The sequence below is a fragment of the Anneissia japonica genome, unplaced genomic scaffold (assembly GCF_011630105.1).
Source record: "Anneissia japonica isolate Jap-2015-1 unplaced genomic scaffold, ASM1163010v1 scaffold288030_len866700_cov218, whole genome shotgun sequence".
Taxonomy (NCBI): Eukaryota; Metazoa; Echinodermata; class Crinoidea; order Comatulida; family Comatulidae; genus Anneissia; species Anneissia japonica.
The window spans coordinates 273,332-290,471 of record NW_022728334.1 but is presented as its reverse complement, the minus strand read 5'-3'; the positions used below and the strand labels follow the sequence as shown (position 1 = coordinate 290,471).

At 30.6% G+C, this 17,140-nt stretch overlaps 1 protein-coding gene across 2 annotated transcripts in view; it reads left to right on the top strand.

The window, feature by feature from the left end:
* The first annotated feature begins 5,360 nt into the window (after nucleotides 1–5,360).
* LOC117114105 (prolyl endopeptidase FAP-like) overlaps nucleotides 5,361–17,140 on the top strand; it is a 68,045-nt gene continuing 56,265 nt past the window's right edge. For both annotated transcript variants that reach the window (XM_033257651.1, XM_033257650.1), the window contains exon 1: nucleotides 5,361–5,824. In XM_033257651.1, the coding sequence (XP_033113542.1) occupies nucleotides 5,747–5,824 (78 nt within the window). In that variant the 5' untranslated portion in view covers nucleotides 5,361–5,746. The remainder of the gene's footprint in view (nucleotides 5,825–17,140) is intronic.

The following is a 17,140-nucleotide window of genomic DNA, read 5'->3' as shown; positions in this document are numbered from 1 at the left end:
ATCATAATAGAGAGAGGCATTTATATTATTATTCTAAGCATAATATAATTGTTATGTTTATCTAAGAACTGCTATGTGATCATCTTTGCTGGGAATAAGGAAGAACAAGTCATATCTTTCAGAGATAGGTAGAAAATATTTTATAACATACAATTTAAGTTTCATAAAAATAGTTATATTGAAAAACAACAATGCTGAGGGATCTCAGCTAGAGATACAAATTTCATAAAGCAAGAGCTAAAAAGTAAATGTAAGTAAACAGCCAGAAATAGAACCAGAGAGCTTTACAACTAAATGTACATATTAAATATGTCTCTTCTAATGCTCCTATTTTGTTCATGGTTGTCGCAATCATTTTTCATGTAAACGTTTAATATTATATAAAAATTAAAATTATATAAAAATGAGTATTCTCTAGTGAAAGAGTTATTTTTTTGTCTCTTGTTGAGTTAAGTATCCATAAAGCTTGTTTGATTGAGGTTAATTTTTAACATATTGATACTTCTACTACTTTAAAACATATTTTTTATCATCATAATCACCACCGTTTATCATTGCTTTTAAGATTGTTATTCTTGCTGCCTACCTGTCCAAAAAATATGCCTTATTCCCTAATAGCTATATATTCACTTAAAGTGCATTATGAGGTGGTTTATCTTACCAATTTTCTTAAATACCTAATCCATTGTGTTGATTGTCCATAATTAAGGATGATGATGATAATATTGAAATTATTGTTTTTTAAATTATTATCAATATATTATAGATTTATAACTAATTTAAAGATATAAGTTGTTATAAATAACCATAGACAGCCTCCAGGATTAAGAGAATAAACCAGATATAGAGATACCGAGAATTTATTGGGCATGTAAAACAATTGAACAAAATTGATTAGTTGCTGGCAATCCATTTAAAAATCACAATGGTTATACTGTATAAATATAAAATTCAGTATATATAAAAGTTATAAGAAATAATAAATTAAAATTAAAAAGTATATAAAGGTTAGTGCAACTTTCAAATTCATTTAAAAAGGTGTAAAGAAATATATGAATTTACAGTAATTGAAATACAAGTAATATTATCCAGTAAATTAAATACAAAATACAAAAGACAAAGGTTTCTGGTTCATAGTTAAAATGCATAAAACCTTTTAATGCTGTTAACTGAAAAGATTTCCACCCACTTTCTATACAGCTTCTGTGTATTATATGAAATTTCATAAATCGAGCCACCCACAGTTCCCATTCATTAACTTCTGTATTATGATGTAATACATTGACGCCATATATCTAACCCTTTATGTCTGTAAATGTCATAAAGACTGCATATCAGTGTGTGCATAACACGATATAAAACTGATACACTTAATGCAAAGGCTACAGTACTAGCTCTGAAGCAAAAATTGTTAATGATATTTTCCCATAACAATAACTGATAACTGATAGCAGGGAACCAGAGCACTGTGCATATTCTATAGAGGGAGCTCACACATTAATTTTTGTTTTCTCCATTAATATTATACAGTACTATACTTATGAGGGCTCTGTAGCATAAATAATTTATACCGAACTATATCAGAACATTTTACCATCATAATCATTAAAAGTATATGAGTGTTAAAATTCTTTGAGTGGCTAATTTTATTTTTTCTTATGATGCTGAACTTGAAATGTAAAGTAAATAAAAAGCAATTTCGTGTTCAGACTTATAATTAAAAAAATTATGGCCAATAAAAGAGGATGGTTCCACTATTGGCCAGCAGTTATTTTATATCAAGTTATCTCGATCTACAGAGGCCAAATTACAAGATTATGAATATATTTAAATGTCATTGCTTTTTTAAGTGAAAATTTAAATTAGAAAATATTTTTATTAACAACTCACAGCAATTTATAATAATGATAATAATTTGCGATTTGTATAGCGCCTCCCATTGAACCAACCTCAAGGTGCAATTGACAACAGTGAAATAATAGCATCCTGAATTTTTACAGACTCTTAGATTGGCTGGTAATCAATTTTTTCTATAAGAATAAATTACTAAAAACAAATTGTTTTGATATTGCTATAAATAAATTGAATATTAAGTAGACATTGTATCTGGAATAACATGAATGCGTTAAATCTGAGATTGTTTTCTTTGTTTTCCTTTTTCAGTGTTCATGAAGTAATGAATAGTAATTCAGGAAATTTATATATGAAATTAAGCAATTATGTTAATATTTGCATTTGCTGGGTAAACACAGTTAATTGTAAGTTTCAAAATTCTTAACATAATTCTTGTAAAGGCTAATCAAGCATGTTAATGTATGTGTACTTATATCGCCAACACAGGAGTATGCTTAAACTATACCTTATATACTGTAGAGGGCTCACTTATGAAGTTTTAAAAAATGTGGAATGAGAAAAGTTAGTATTTTTCATTGTCTTAATATTTGAAGTGAGCCCTCTGTTGTTAAGAAGAATAATTCATAATAATAATAATAATAATAATAAGCTTTATTTTAACACGAAAAAACTTGTTTCAACTAGAGTTCTTCTACAAGTCCATGTAGGAGAAGCAAAAAATTAAACAAATTGAAAATTTAACATACCATTTTGTTAATTGAACAACTTAAAGAAAACCAAAAATACAATTGATAAAATTTTTCAATATGGAAATTTCGACATTCTGTAAACCAGACCCCCAGCAACTCCACTACTGGTACCTCGCAACCTGGACACTTTGAGATTTGAAATGCCTTGGTTACAAAATGTCCAGATTGCGATGCACCTGCAGTATAGCGTCATGAAACATCCAGGTCCCAAAATTCCTTTTGCCCATCAACATAAAAATAATTACAAAAAGGTACTAAAAGAAATAAAAACTAAACTAAAATTCAGAGGTTAATATATACAGAAATACAATATCACAAAGTATGAACACAAATTGTGGTTATATGGTAGCAATAAACATTTTTTTAAATAAATTGACATTAGTAACATTTTTTAGGTCTTCACTAATATCATTCCAGATTTTTGCACCCCTATATGATAAGCTTCTTTTCTTATAGTCAGTTCTTGGTTTTAGTAATAACAATTTTGGTTTACTTCTAATATTGTAATAGTTATCTCTGATAATAAATTTGTTGAATAAATAAGTAGGTGCAAGATTATTCATGATCTTATACATATTGATGGCCTCATTTATACAATATTTATAAGTATAAAAAAAAATTGAGGTTGTACAAAAATGGCATGTTTAATCAATTAAATTTGCAGTCGCTTGTAAAACAATTTAATATTAAACCACTGTCGCCCTTGATCATACATTGTGTGTATTCATCTATTCTATGATTTAGCTTGAAGCATCACTGATATCTAGACTCTCGTTGTCATTCAACATTATTAATATTTCAGCTGATAGTAAGGTCCTACAGATGTATATTAATATCTGTATGTCCTTGAGAATTTAAGGAAATTATGTAATTGACAGTGTTAGAACCAGGAAAATTATTATTGTTATTAATATTGTAATTTTAGATAAATCTCAAAATAATGATAATAAATTGAAAAATGTGAAAAGTTTTTACTATAATGCGTCTCTGTATAATACAAAGATCTTATAATAACAAGATAGCACTCTCCGCGATTCTACGTGTAACAAATAGAAGCGTCAATGTTCAGCAAAAGAAGCATAATGTAATTGAGAGAGGGCGTCCTAATTGTTACCATGACATTTTCCCGTTGTTCCAGAACTTGCACGCAGATCATACATGTCAAAGTTCAAAAGTAATTTGAATTGTAGGAGGGTGCCCTACACTGAGTTGTTACAGAATTTGCACGCAGAAATCATGGAGAACGCTATCTTATTATTTTAAGATCCTTGATAATAATATAGAATCTAACATAAGAGGGCAGCATATATGTTTTTCTGTATTACAGGACATGTTCCAAAACAAGTGTTTTTTTTTTATTCTTGCATTGAAGTATGAGTTAAATAATGTTCCTTTGCTTTATCCCTTGATGTCTAGAGCAGTCTACAACAACTAATCTTTGGTCTCATTTGCAATATTTATATATTTCCTACATATAACACAACATTTGTTTACTATCTTCAGCATTATTTTTAAAGACTCAGAAACCTAATTATACAATGAAAAGTAATAAATGACTTTAATTATTGACGGGTGTATTTAAAACGTTGCATTAAATATCTAGAAAATGAAATACATTTTGTAACCTATAGTTAAGTGCTTGTTTTGGTGCATGTTCACTAAAATGAGGATGTAATTGTCTTTTCTTTAACCTTTTCTTTTCATTTGATTTTTAGTTTATAGTACATAATACAAATAATTTATGCTTTATAGCCTTAAGCAGCAGGTAAAAGGCATCTGTGCCTTGTTGTTTGTAGGAAATATTCTATATTGTATCTTTTTAACAAGCTTCCAGTATTCAAATAAAGTTTTAATGATTAAAGTAATTGCTATTTACAGTCTTAGAAAACAGCAAATAACGGGCATCTTTGCTTGGTTTCTCAAGAGAATTCCAAATGATTTATTTTTTTGTTGATTTTTAAGGTCCAATTGTATTCATGCTTCATTTCCCTTCTTTTTAAATGGTAGTTAGAGATCCTAAACTGAAATCCTATGCAGAAAAGGAAAAAACAACAAATCAACAGAAGGTAAAATACATTGATGGCTCAAAAATTACAATGTTAACTTCATCTGATTAAATTGAAAACTAAATTAAATTAAATATTTTTATATTTAAAGAAAGTAAATGCAATTTTTATATAAAGAAGAAAAATATAACAAGTTCTCGTAATCTCGAAAGCTCCGACGAGGCCAGTGTAATAAAGGCAGTAGAGCTAAAAAGGTCTATTAATCAATCATCTATTAATCAATTAGCCTCATGGAGTCCAGTAATATAGACGCAGTAGAGCTAAAAAGATCTATTAATCAATCAGCTGAGTGTTTCTAGAGTTCATCAAAGCTAAGAAATGCAAAATCAAGTGGGGTTTCAACTTTAATAAGCATGATCATGAACTTTAATAACTTAATGATTTCCGAATGCTCTTAACATTTTGGACAGAAAAGATATCTTTGATCTAGGCTAACCATACTTAAATACCATTTTAATCATTTGCTTCCATAAATAAAAGTTAATTTCCTAAACATGATATACAGGTTAATTACTATGAAATTCAAGTAAATCTCTACAGAACCCTTTGGAAATAGCAGTGCTATTAATTAGAATGGTATGCATTACAGATGACTTTCTGAGAGGAAGAGATTAGGTGAGCATGCCCTCTATAGTTTAAGAACGGTAAAGTTTCTCAGGCATACATATAAATCTGTGACAATACAGCAAGTGTCAACGACTGAAACACAAGGAACAATACCACCAAGATACACTGTTGCTGCCGACTGGTCCTATACATAAGAAAAATAACCTATTTGCAAACAAATAGCAGAATTATTTTCTACACCAAGGAATTAAAATCTCTTTTTGAGCTGCAGTTCTAACAGCTTTTAACCAGCAGTTACTAGTGGTCCAGCCCCTCATGTACTTGTCAGCTATAGCGGTCAAACTGGTTTTTCGCCGTTAGCTTAAGTACATAAGCGCAACATGCAAATCCATGTGGACTAATGTCACAATTCCGAAGAGCTTTTCTAGATACTTTGGCTCTGTGTGAGTCTAGTTGATATTCTAGCAGTGAATTTTAACTCCTAGGCCTAGCTTTTGATACCGGTATGCGATGAGGACATATGCGACTATTGATGGAAGTGGCATTAATAAGGACAGCCAGTCCATGGGTCTGCTGGGCTGGTTTCAGGTAGGCTACAGCATTTCAGTATGTTTGAGGCCTATGTCAGAGCCTTAACTTCCCTGTAGAGATTAGAGTGACATCCTAATATCAGCGGGAACAATTGTTAGGTAGGCTGAGTGTAGTTCCCTCTAATTAAAGACCACTTTTGACATCTGGGTTTTCAGGTTTTTTTTAGCAGTTTTTGTCTTTGATTAGAACAATTATTATGAAGATAAAAGCTAAGCCTAGGTATACATTTGGGACTACAGAAAGGTGGTCTTTCATTGAAGGTATTCTTTAATTTTATAGTTCTTTAATTAAAGGGAGATCATAGTATTTTTTGTGTAACTTAATATGTCATTAAAAAATCATAAATTTTAAAAATGCTAATAAAAAAATTAAAAAAAATAGGAACAGTGAAAGTCAATTATATTTGCCTTTAAAATATATGAAAACAAAACCTTGTTTGGCATGATGCGTAATGTAAACATATGGAGTCCACTGGCATAAGTCACAAAATTACTGAACAAACTTCAGTGAAAGAGTGGTTGGGCTTTTAAGTTAGGTTGTGGTTCAAATTTTAAACTGTATGGATCAGCAGTTGAGGTTGCTGCACTGAAGTATTCCCTGGGAGCTGAGAGGGTTACACATGGCGGAACATGAATGCTGTATCCAGTGATCATTGGTGGCACCAGCATTTCCCTGACAGGAGGTCTATTATTTCCCGAGAGATAGGCCACACCCACATCAGCCCAATTATTGTTAGGTCTGAGGCAAAAAAAGTTAGGTTATGTCACCTCTAGATATCTGAAAATGGCACTCTCAGGCAGTCTTTGGCTTGAAAATATTTTAAATTAATTTTACCACAACTCGAGCCAGTCGTCCCTGATGGCCCGCTGAACCGTGGAGATCTCTAGGTCCCCGGTTCAATAGCTGGAGGGCTGAAATATAAGCGCACCATCTTTCGGATGAGATGTTTAAGCCATTGGTCCTGTGTGCATTGATAGCCTATGTGCATGTTAAAGAACGCAGTACATTCTTCTAAAAAGAGTAGGGGATTGCCTCACGATGTACTGCCCAATCACCACCAGAAGGACCCCACTGGAAATAAGGCTTCTTCTAGACTTTTGTGGGCTATCCTTGGTGTTCAATCCAATCCCCTGCCTACTGTTGACAGGTACTTTACAGACTCTAACAATAGTAGGCCTTGTATTTATTATTTTGAGCCATCATAATTTAATATTACAAACCTTCAAGAATAAGTTTGTGCCCAGTCTTGCTTATAAATGCAGTAGATCATGCAAGTATGTTCAGTTGATCCAATCAAGCAATTATTATTATTATTATTTAATATATTTAAAAAATGTGTCATTTTTCAAGTTTTGTACTTTAGGATATGTTTTGAATGTTATGTTTTATGGAGGAGTTCTGTTAACCAGCATTGATGCTGATTCTAGATATCTCTTCATTAAAGTATGGGGATTTCCAGTGTAAGAGTAAAGCAAGATTATCATTGGTTCTTGGTCTATCATAAAGAAGAATTTTCAACTATCCCTTTGTTTTTTTTTTTGTTTTTTTTCCTAATTCTAATAATTCTGCCAATTAGCTTAAGAGAATTTTTTTTCCCCATCTCCTAAGATCATTATGCTAACACTCTAATATTTAGAGCATGACAAACTAATTTTCATTCATGGTTAAAGTATTATTCAGATACCATATGATGATCAATCAATCAACAGGGATGGAAAGCACTAATATCCATGGCAGAATGCAATTTTTGTGATGCTATTAAGAATTTCAAGCAATAGTTTTTGTTTTTTAATTCTGTTAACTCCCTGAAGCATTTTAGTCAAACTTCTTACTATATAACTAAATAATTACAGATAGAATTAATTGGCTGATGTATAGTAAAGGCAACCAGTAATAATGCAGGATGTAATATTTAGTTTCAGATTGAAATAATAAATTCAGATTATATCTTCTGCCTATTATTATGCTCAATGTTGGGCTAATAACTTACATAATTAAGTATACGTTGCAGAAAAAGAATCCTGCTTTTCGGAAGGATTAGAATCCAGAGATAATTGACTAGAGGACAAGCATTCTAACTTATAAAGCTACAACCCCAACTATTGTGTTTATTATTTTTTGAAAAATGTTCATGTAGATGGTAGATAGAATATTTGCTATATAATCCAATTTATAAATGCTTTGGTTTTATGTTTTTATGCTCTCCATTTGGAGGTAAATTGAATAAATTGAAATGCCAAGTATCTTTGATTCCCTAAGTACAGTTTACAAATGAAATTTTTTTTTATGAAATTACTTAATTGAATACAGTCTACTGCTTTTATAACAACTTTGTCTAATAGCATTTCAAATTGCTTTTAAAAAGCTTTAAATTATGAGCTGATTTAACAGAATCATTTATCATGCTGCCGATGTTAGCACATTTTATCCCTTAGCTTCTCACATTTTTCCTTTAGGAGAATGTAACAAAAGCTACATACATTTATCTAAGAGATTTATGTCTAGAGAAGTTTAATGTTATGGTATTTGACGAGCTAGAATGTTGGCGTTGTGAGCATGCAACATGAACGACAATGCCACGTGTGTGCATTAACGTGATGCTGATAATGCTGGGTAACATTGACATTAGGCCCTATTCGTGTTTCTGCCTCTGGTGATATCCCTGTTGGTAGAGGTTAAGGCAGTGGGAGACACGTCTAATATATCTCATGTTTGAATTATTGGGATATTTCTACATCATTATCTATTTTATTCAATCTGTATAGAAAATATAACAGATGGTGGTTCAAAATATTTAAATGCTATATAAATTGATTGATAACCCACAATGACATATGTGGATATTGAGAATGCTAAAGGGATACCCCAATAATTATTTTGTTTTTGTCAGAAATCAAGAGTGTATTGATTTGTTTATTTCTTTAATGAACACCATAATCATTGCGTGCTTCATACCTGCACAAGGTAATTGTTTATAGAAAGCTGAGATGATAAAACTGAAAGCAGATCTGGATTGGCAAAGATATCCAGCACTTGGGTAATGGAATGCTTATAGCATTATATCACTCACTGTCTGAAGTATAAGCACGAACAACCAGAAATAAACCAGAACGTTGCATCATAACGCAATCACCATTCTTTTCATGCCCATAACCAGGTTCATGTGAAGGGGGTTTCCTAATTCCAAATTTAACTCAGAAGTGTTTCTTTGATAAAGAAAGGTTATGATAAAATACCACTTCAGTAGTGAAGTGTTTAAAAAGGGCATTCAGCCAAACCACCGAAACCTCCTGGTTACGGGCCTGTTTTTCCAAGTAGTGTAGGCCTATATATTGCTTTTTTTATGCAGAAAATTATTGTATACAAAGCATTAATGGATTAACGTTACATCAAAGGGATGAGATAATTTAGAGTAGAGTAGAGTATCATACCCAATTGGCATTAGCAGGTTTTTAAATCTGGGAACATGCGTGCCAAAGCCCATATCTCAGCCATACCATGATATCAATACTCTGTACAACTTCTCGGTTTTTGTCAGTCCATGCATGATCTACTTCTTTGCATTCTAACATACTCAACTACTGTCTCTAATGTGCCAGTACTAATGCATTTGGTAATGATACCAGGTTTCATATCTTCAGGACAGGAAACAATTTACTATACTTATTTTGAGAAACTGCAGAATAAATAGTATGATAAAATAATTTGATCTTAAGAAAATTATTTATTAGTTTATTTATTACCTTGTTGTTTTTTATTTAAATTTAAGTAGCCAGCGCAAATCTTCATTGTTAAATGTAAAAATGGTCTACATAATGGCCTATAATATATGAGGCATTATAATACACAAATGCATGAGAAAATTGTTTAATTATATATTAATTGAAAACTAAATTTATAATGCCAGAACTAAGCAAACAGAAGAAGCCAAATTCAGAACTAATCATTATAACATTTTAAAATTAATTGGGAGAGAATTATCTGGAGAATTATCAAGCAAGCTACAAATAATGCATAATGAATACCAGTAGGTTACTTTTTATTTGACCTCCCAGTTTATGTAGGACAGGAATTTAATCCAAATGAGAATTCAGTCATTTATGATTTTTATACCTACTTAAAAAAATTGTATTGCTCTATTAATAATTTATATTTTATTAATAGGTACATTGAAACAGGTTTCTTTAAATAAAATAAAATATTGTGTGAAATATTGAATTTAAAAAAATAAAGTAAATTTCTTAAAAATCATGGGGTATAATTTATTTATTTTTATTAATTTATTTTTTATTAATTTGTTAAAAAATATCTGTTACAAATTATTTATCATCTATTCAAATTTAAGACTAATCCCTTTAATGAAATCAATTTTATTGATGTTTTTAATTTATTCACTAATTGTTTTTTTTTTTTTTTTTTTTGCAAACCATATTTAGGATCTATTAGGAAATAGTTGTAAAAAGGATGAAACTTGAGATTATACTCTATCAATTCTGTTCCGTTGTTTACTGCCAAAATCTAATTTTTAGCTTCTAGCAAAATGATGAATAAATTGTATATTGTATTGTAACTCGTTACGATAGCTGATAGGTCAAGGTTCAGATATGTGAAATTAGCTGGTTGTATTGAAATCATCGAGATGCTAGGTATTATTTTAGCACAGTGTTAAAGGTATACTGTCTATAGTAAATTGTAAAAAATTACATTAAAACATTTTTTATTTAAAGAATCCAATTATTTAAATAAGGAAGCTGTAGTTTTTAATTGTTTCATGGTTTTAGATGGCATGATCATCCCCCTCAAGTTCTGGTTGAATACGGTGAGGGGTAAGCTCTGGAAACTTGGGATCCTACAAATTTTAAAGGATAATGATGTTGATTGTGTAAAAGCCAAGGAGAACTTATTGATCAGGTGGATTTTTAACTGCGATGAGGAGCTCTAGAAACACTCAGCTGATTGACTAATCTGATTGATTAATAGATGGGCGGCTGTTAGGGACAATATACTCTACTGCCTCTATTATCATCGGAGCTTTCGAGATTACGAGAACTTGGTTTTTTTCTCTTCACAACAAGTGCACTCGCCAATTCTAGGATGGACATGCTTTTTAAATCAAGTGTCTTTATGAGGTATAGGGACTGGAGTTGTTTTTGGTCGTGAGAAAAAATCCTGCTGTGACAGAATTAACCCGGGACCATTGGATTAGACTTATTTAAGAGAGGCCTTACAATAGGTCTATGTCAGTGGAGGTGTTTTTGTGTAAAATATATATGCTGTGGCGTAGAAAAGTATTTTTCATTGGGGGGGGGAGGGTGATGATTGGTATGTTAGCGCCAATGTATGCGCTTGTGCGGACAGGGGATATGCCCCCTCTGAAGCTGGAAACCTTGTTTTTGCAAAATACATTGGTGCAATTTGATGACTACTTTTAGTGAAATTTTGATCAAAATGAAAATAAAATTTACCATTAACAATATGGCATATCTGTATCTGAGATATTCACAATGCTTCCTTGTTGAATGCCATGAGGGAGGTCATTGATGTGGAGCAAAAAAAAGAAGTGGAAGAATAAGTAAATATTTTATAGTATTTTATTGACTCTCTTCATTTTTACACTTTTATAATAAATACATTCGCTCATGAACGATAAACCTCTTAGTGTCTATTTTGTTTTGTTTTTATTACCACTGGTATTAACATGGTTTTGTAAAGTATTAAACATAATAAAAATAATGAGTATTTATATGCGCTATTCACATAACTGCTTAAATGAAATGGCCAAACTTGTTTTTATGAAAAAGTTCCTCCTTGCTATTATAATCAATAAATTCCTCATCAACTGATATATCCTTAAAAATTCTTGGAATTGACATGAAATCTTAATCCCATAGGGCCTACATAGTCAAAATATTGGGGGGATCATACAATGGACCATCTCCCCCCACCCCCTGGATCTATGCCTATGCATATATGCAATCAATTGTATGATTGTGGTAGCTTATAGATCCCTGATTCAATAATATAATCCTGTTTGATTAATAATTGGTGATTGAAAGTTGTTTAGAATAAGCTAGTTTGTTTACAATTGTAAAGCCTCAAAGGATCCATAACCATAGCGTTGCTTCTAATTAGTTGAGTACACAGTAGTTTGGAGGCTGGACATTTTTGAGAAAAAAAACATAGGGACCATTTATTTTATGTGATGTTCTGGAGGGAAGTATAGTCGGGGAGGCATTGATTCAAAGTAGTGCATTTATTTGTATAAATACAGTTAATAGAATGTGGTAATAGTTCCTATATTTTGTAAGGTTAAAGTATAAAAAGATAAATCCTTTGAGATTCTTTTCTAATGGAAACTGAAACATCTTTACTCCTGAAACCTCAAATTGAGATATATTATCAGGTTTATTCCATCTTGTGGCAAGTCATTCAGAGTTCAATTATGTTTTTAAAAAATGATTAAATGAGTTTTTTTGTAGTAACCACAATATTCCCCATCTCACCTGGGTTCAAATAGAATCAAATATTCTCTTAATTTTACCAGTTACTCTTTAGTAATATTCCGATACTTCAAACAAACTGAATATTCCTTGAAGATATGTATTGTGAGCACTTCTTAATGAACAATATGCAAAATAATCTTACTTAATGTGCTTTTACCCCTAGAGAAATCAGGATTCCGAATTTAATCTACTTAAAACCTACAATTTTCCATAAGCTTTGCCAAGGTAAAATGAACCGAGTTCTGCCACCTGCTCTCTAGGGTAAACACACCTGTCTTCTTACCCTCTCGTTTCATGTCCTTTTGACATCCCATCCTCTATTATCATCGTATATAATACACAGGATAACCAGCTCAGATATTTTTTATATGCAATGCAATGTGCGGCATATTTTTTTTCTACTGAAATAACGATTTGATTTTAATGATGACATTAGTTTCTGACGTGGATTACATACACGCAGCAAATTCTTTGTAGTCATCATTAAAGTTTTCTATTCTTGGCACGTTAAATGCTTATGCGTATTTCTGTTGCTAAACTGCAATGACTTCTAATCTAATGCTTTTATTTATAACGTTTTATTGGAATGCACTTACTGTGTATCCCTACTACACTTTCACATTTTGGATCTTGGATTAGTTTCTGTTGTGATCATGACTAGGATGATTCTTAAAGTCAAGGGAGTCTTGGGAAAAAGTTTAAGAACAAATTCCTAGTGATTCAATATCAAATAATATGAAAGCAAAAATAGCTCCAGACATTTATTATGTCGACTTTGTTGCTTTTGAGGCCCCATATGAAGCATTTTGAGCCCCCATATGAAGCATTTTGAGCTTGTCACTGTCCTCTCTTGTGTCTTGTATTCTTGTTCTTTTGTATTTTTAAGGAGGATCATCTTAAATTTTAGAAATAAATATATTCCATTGTTATGTCTGCCTCATTCCAATATAACCATCATGAAATATTGTCTGCTTCATTTTCTTGTTTCTCTGTTATTGACGTACTTAACAGGTGGAGAGTCAATGAAAAAAATCAAATATCTATTTTTAAATTACCTCTTAAGACTCCCCAGAGTACAATATCCCATCATTGTTTATATGTAAATTCATACGTGCATATGTAAATTTAGATGCATATGTAAATTTATGTTTGCTTTGTAGATGTGCTTAATGCACCATTATTGACAACATGGTTTTAAATTGCATTACTACCAAGTGTAAATTCAAAGGAAATTTTTTTTCAAAATCTAGGTTAATTTCTTGATCCATGTTTTATATCATCCTCTGTTTGTCTTAAATGTAGCCAGCTCTGGCAAAACCAGCTTTTTATAGGAAAAATTGAAATTGTTATTTGGTATTTTTATATTCTGCATGAATTCTTTAAAAGAGTGTGTATATTAATGGAAATTTGGTTAGTATTGAATATTTAATTCATTGCGTATCAGCCATGTAGATTTTTTTAGAAAACAGCTTCCAGAGATTCCAAAAACAATAGTTATTATTAAGATTTGTATTTTTAAAATAATTTTAGTATACTTTGCAGTTAGATTTAGTGATTGATATTTTGCAGAAATCTTCTTTTCTTTTATAAAATGCAAAAACCTGAAAATGTTTACAATTCAGATTCTCAAACGATTTTGGTGCTTGTGCGAAATTAGAAAACAGTGGATTTTGCCAAAGCCGGTCACATATTGCATTGTGCGGCAAGAGACATCAAGTCTAGTTTTTTTTTAAATGTTATAGTTGCATATATAATTGTAAATAAATATATGTAAATATATTTAAATTTGTAAATTTATTCAGTGTCTTATGAACAATGATGACTTACCGTGGTCATTAGAATTTATGATTGATAGAAAATGTAATTAAGGCAAGCCTTGAGTAATTAATCAAGTTACTAATTAATTGATGATGCTGATAGTTTATTTGAAAGTGTCAAATAGAATACTAAAGACACTGAGTACACCAGTGGCAAGTGTCTGCAGTAGACAATGTAAAATATTACTTTTTTTTATTCTGTGTCGCATATTCACATCATGTTCTTTGTGAGGTATGATAAGGAATATAATAGAAATATATATTTAAATAATAAATTACTTTTTAAAGCACCAGTAAACCTCACTAAAGATCAAAGGCATTAAAGATCTTCTTATAATTAAATAATGAAAGACTTGATTATATATACAACTTAATAATATGTATATAAATAAATATTTTATACAGCACCAATAAACTTATAGTAAAAATCAAAACCATATTTAAAATTATGTTTTATCTCATAAAGTTGTTTTTGTTTTGTTTATTTAGCCAAAATTAATGAATTATACTATATATATAAATCAAAATATATAAAAGAGCACTATACACTGTAATAAATATTTAGGGCACCGTACATTTTAGATGTTTAAGAGGTATTCATGTTTTAAGTCTATGGTAGCAAAGGGAGGTAATTCAGTTATATTGTGTTTAGGTAACAAGTAGTCCCAAGACAATTACAGTATCAAAAAGAAACATTATATTTATTGTGTATATTTGAAAAGTTGACATACAAGAATTTCTTTGTAAATTCATTTATATTAATTATAAAAGATATGTAATTTTATTAGTAATGTTTCATTGCGATATTAAAATATATGTAGAATGCATGAAAACACCATAAAGTTAGATTTACTTACTGCAGTAGTCATTGTATCTCTCAGCGCAATCATAAAATCTTTTATTTTAGACAGTTAATTTTAGAAAATGTCTTCATGTTACAGCATACACTACTTTTCATTATCATATTTTAAAAGACTTCAAATTTTCCTTACTAAAAAACATTTTAACAACTTAATTACCATTTTGAATGCACATTGAATTTGACAGATTCAGATAGAATAAATTTTGCAAATCTTAAAATGCATGCTACAATTTGATCGTTGTTGTAATGTTAATAAAACGCTACATAAGGGGATGATAATAGTACATTTCAAATTGAATCAGATCAAATCAAATAGCTTCTATTTATCATTCCATTATAAAGGTTAATAGTGTATTTAAAATTACATAAGAATAGTATCAAGAGTAACGAATCTAGGTTATCCTGGCTGTCTTGTCCTATATGCATATTTTAAATTGTTTCTAACTTTACTGTTACTTTTTAGTCCATCTTCTTGTATAGTTGTTGTTGGCTTTTTCTCTGCATATTACAGTTCTATAAGTAGGCATCTGTTATTATTAATTATATATTATTATTGGCTATTTTAAATAAGAATTCTAACTATTTTTTGTACCGTTTAAAATATAAATAATTTAAATTATGAATATTGGCTATTTAAAATACAAATATATATGGTTATGTAAGATATATATCCGCTATTTAGAATATCAATACCAAATCCAATACAAATATTTTTTTTAATTTTTAGCATAAGAACATAAGAATATTAAAAATCTATATGTATTACAATGCTTAATCTCCATAGCTATCCATAACAGCTTTGGTATTTATGAAGGGGTATCATTTAGCAAATCATTGTGCTTGAACCTTGGTCGCTTTTTTATTTCTCGCCTTTCTTGAATTAATTCCTTTAACATATTTATAAAGAAACAATTGAGCCTGACATCTATCATTTACCCAAATCTAAGGAATTATTAAGAATAGAATAGAATTACAGTAGTCACAAACTAAAGCCATTATAGTCGTGGGTATGACATCAAAACAAACCGCTAGGTGGCAGTTTTTTCACACAATAATAAGCCTCAACTCGAGTAAATTTTGACAGTTTTTAAACTCCTCAAACTTGTTTGTTTGTACATTTTATCATAAAATAACTTATCGAAAAGCCTTGGTAAATATTTCTATAATAAACGTCACAGTACTGACCCTTTAGATTTGAAATGGAGTGAAAGAAACAAATAGAAAACTTGGACATTTTTGCATAGCATTGTCACATGAACACGGGCCTAGCCCTAGACTAGAGAGTCATACAAACAACGTTCTTCTGACTCATTGGCCATCGTAGTCAAAAGAAACATCTTATTCTACAATTCAGCAATTTAATTTTGTCCAATAGTTAAAATATTTCATAGAGAAATTGCAACAAAATATCTTGGTAACAGAATTAAAACTGAATGTACCTCTAAATCAACGGTGATCACCTTAGTCAGTGCTGGATGTGGCAAGTCCCGCGAGTGACAGGCCTAAGCCCCCCTGGAAGCCCTCAAAATTCTTAATATTTTTAGTCTGAATGGAAATTTAAATCAAATCAACCTTAATCTCATGTATCAATAAATAATTGAAAATTATACATATTACATATAGACAGACAGAATTTAATAAAATAATATTATGTGTATACAAAATCAGGTGCAAGGTTGGGTTAAATTAGATCATATAATATCAGAGGTATTTGTAGATAGGTATTTGTAGGTTTGCATGAAAAGGGAATTATTAGAGATGTATATATAGACCAACATCTTAGTATTAGGAAATTAACACTTGAAGAATCAGCGTAAAAGGTGTGGTGTGGGCATATCTTAGTACTGTAAAGCGATATCATGTTCTCAGTGGAACATCTTGTATGCTTAGATCTCGGCTCACACAGAGTCTAGAGAAGCATGAAGCTGGTTTTGTAGGCTTTAGAGTATGAATACAAAGCAGAAAATCCCTTGGGTTTCATAGCATACTCATCCAATTCTTGATGTATCTAGGTAAGTTTCTATAGCTACACAAAAACAAAGTAGTTACAATTTGACTGATGTAGTAACCGTAATATAACATCAATACACTCTCGCATCTACTATCCACAATACCTTTCATGTGAGGTACC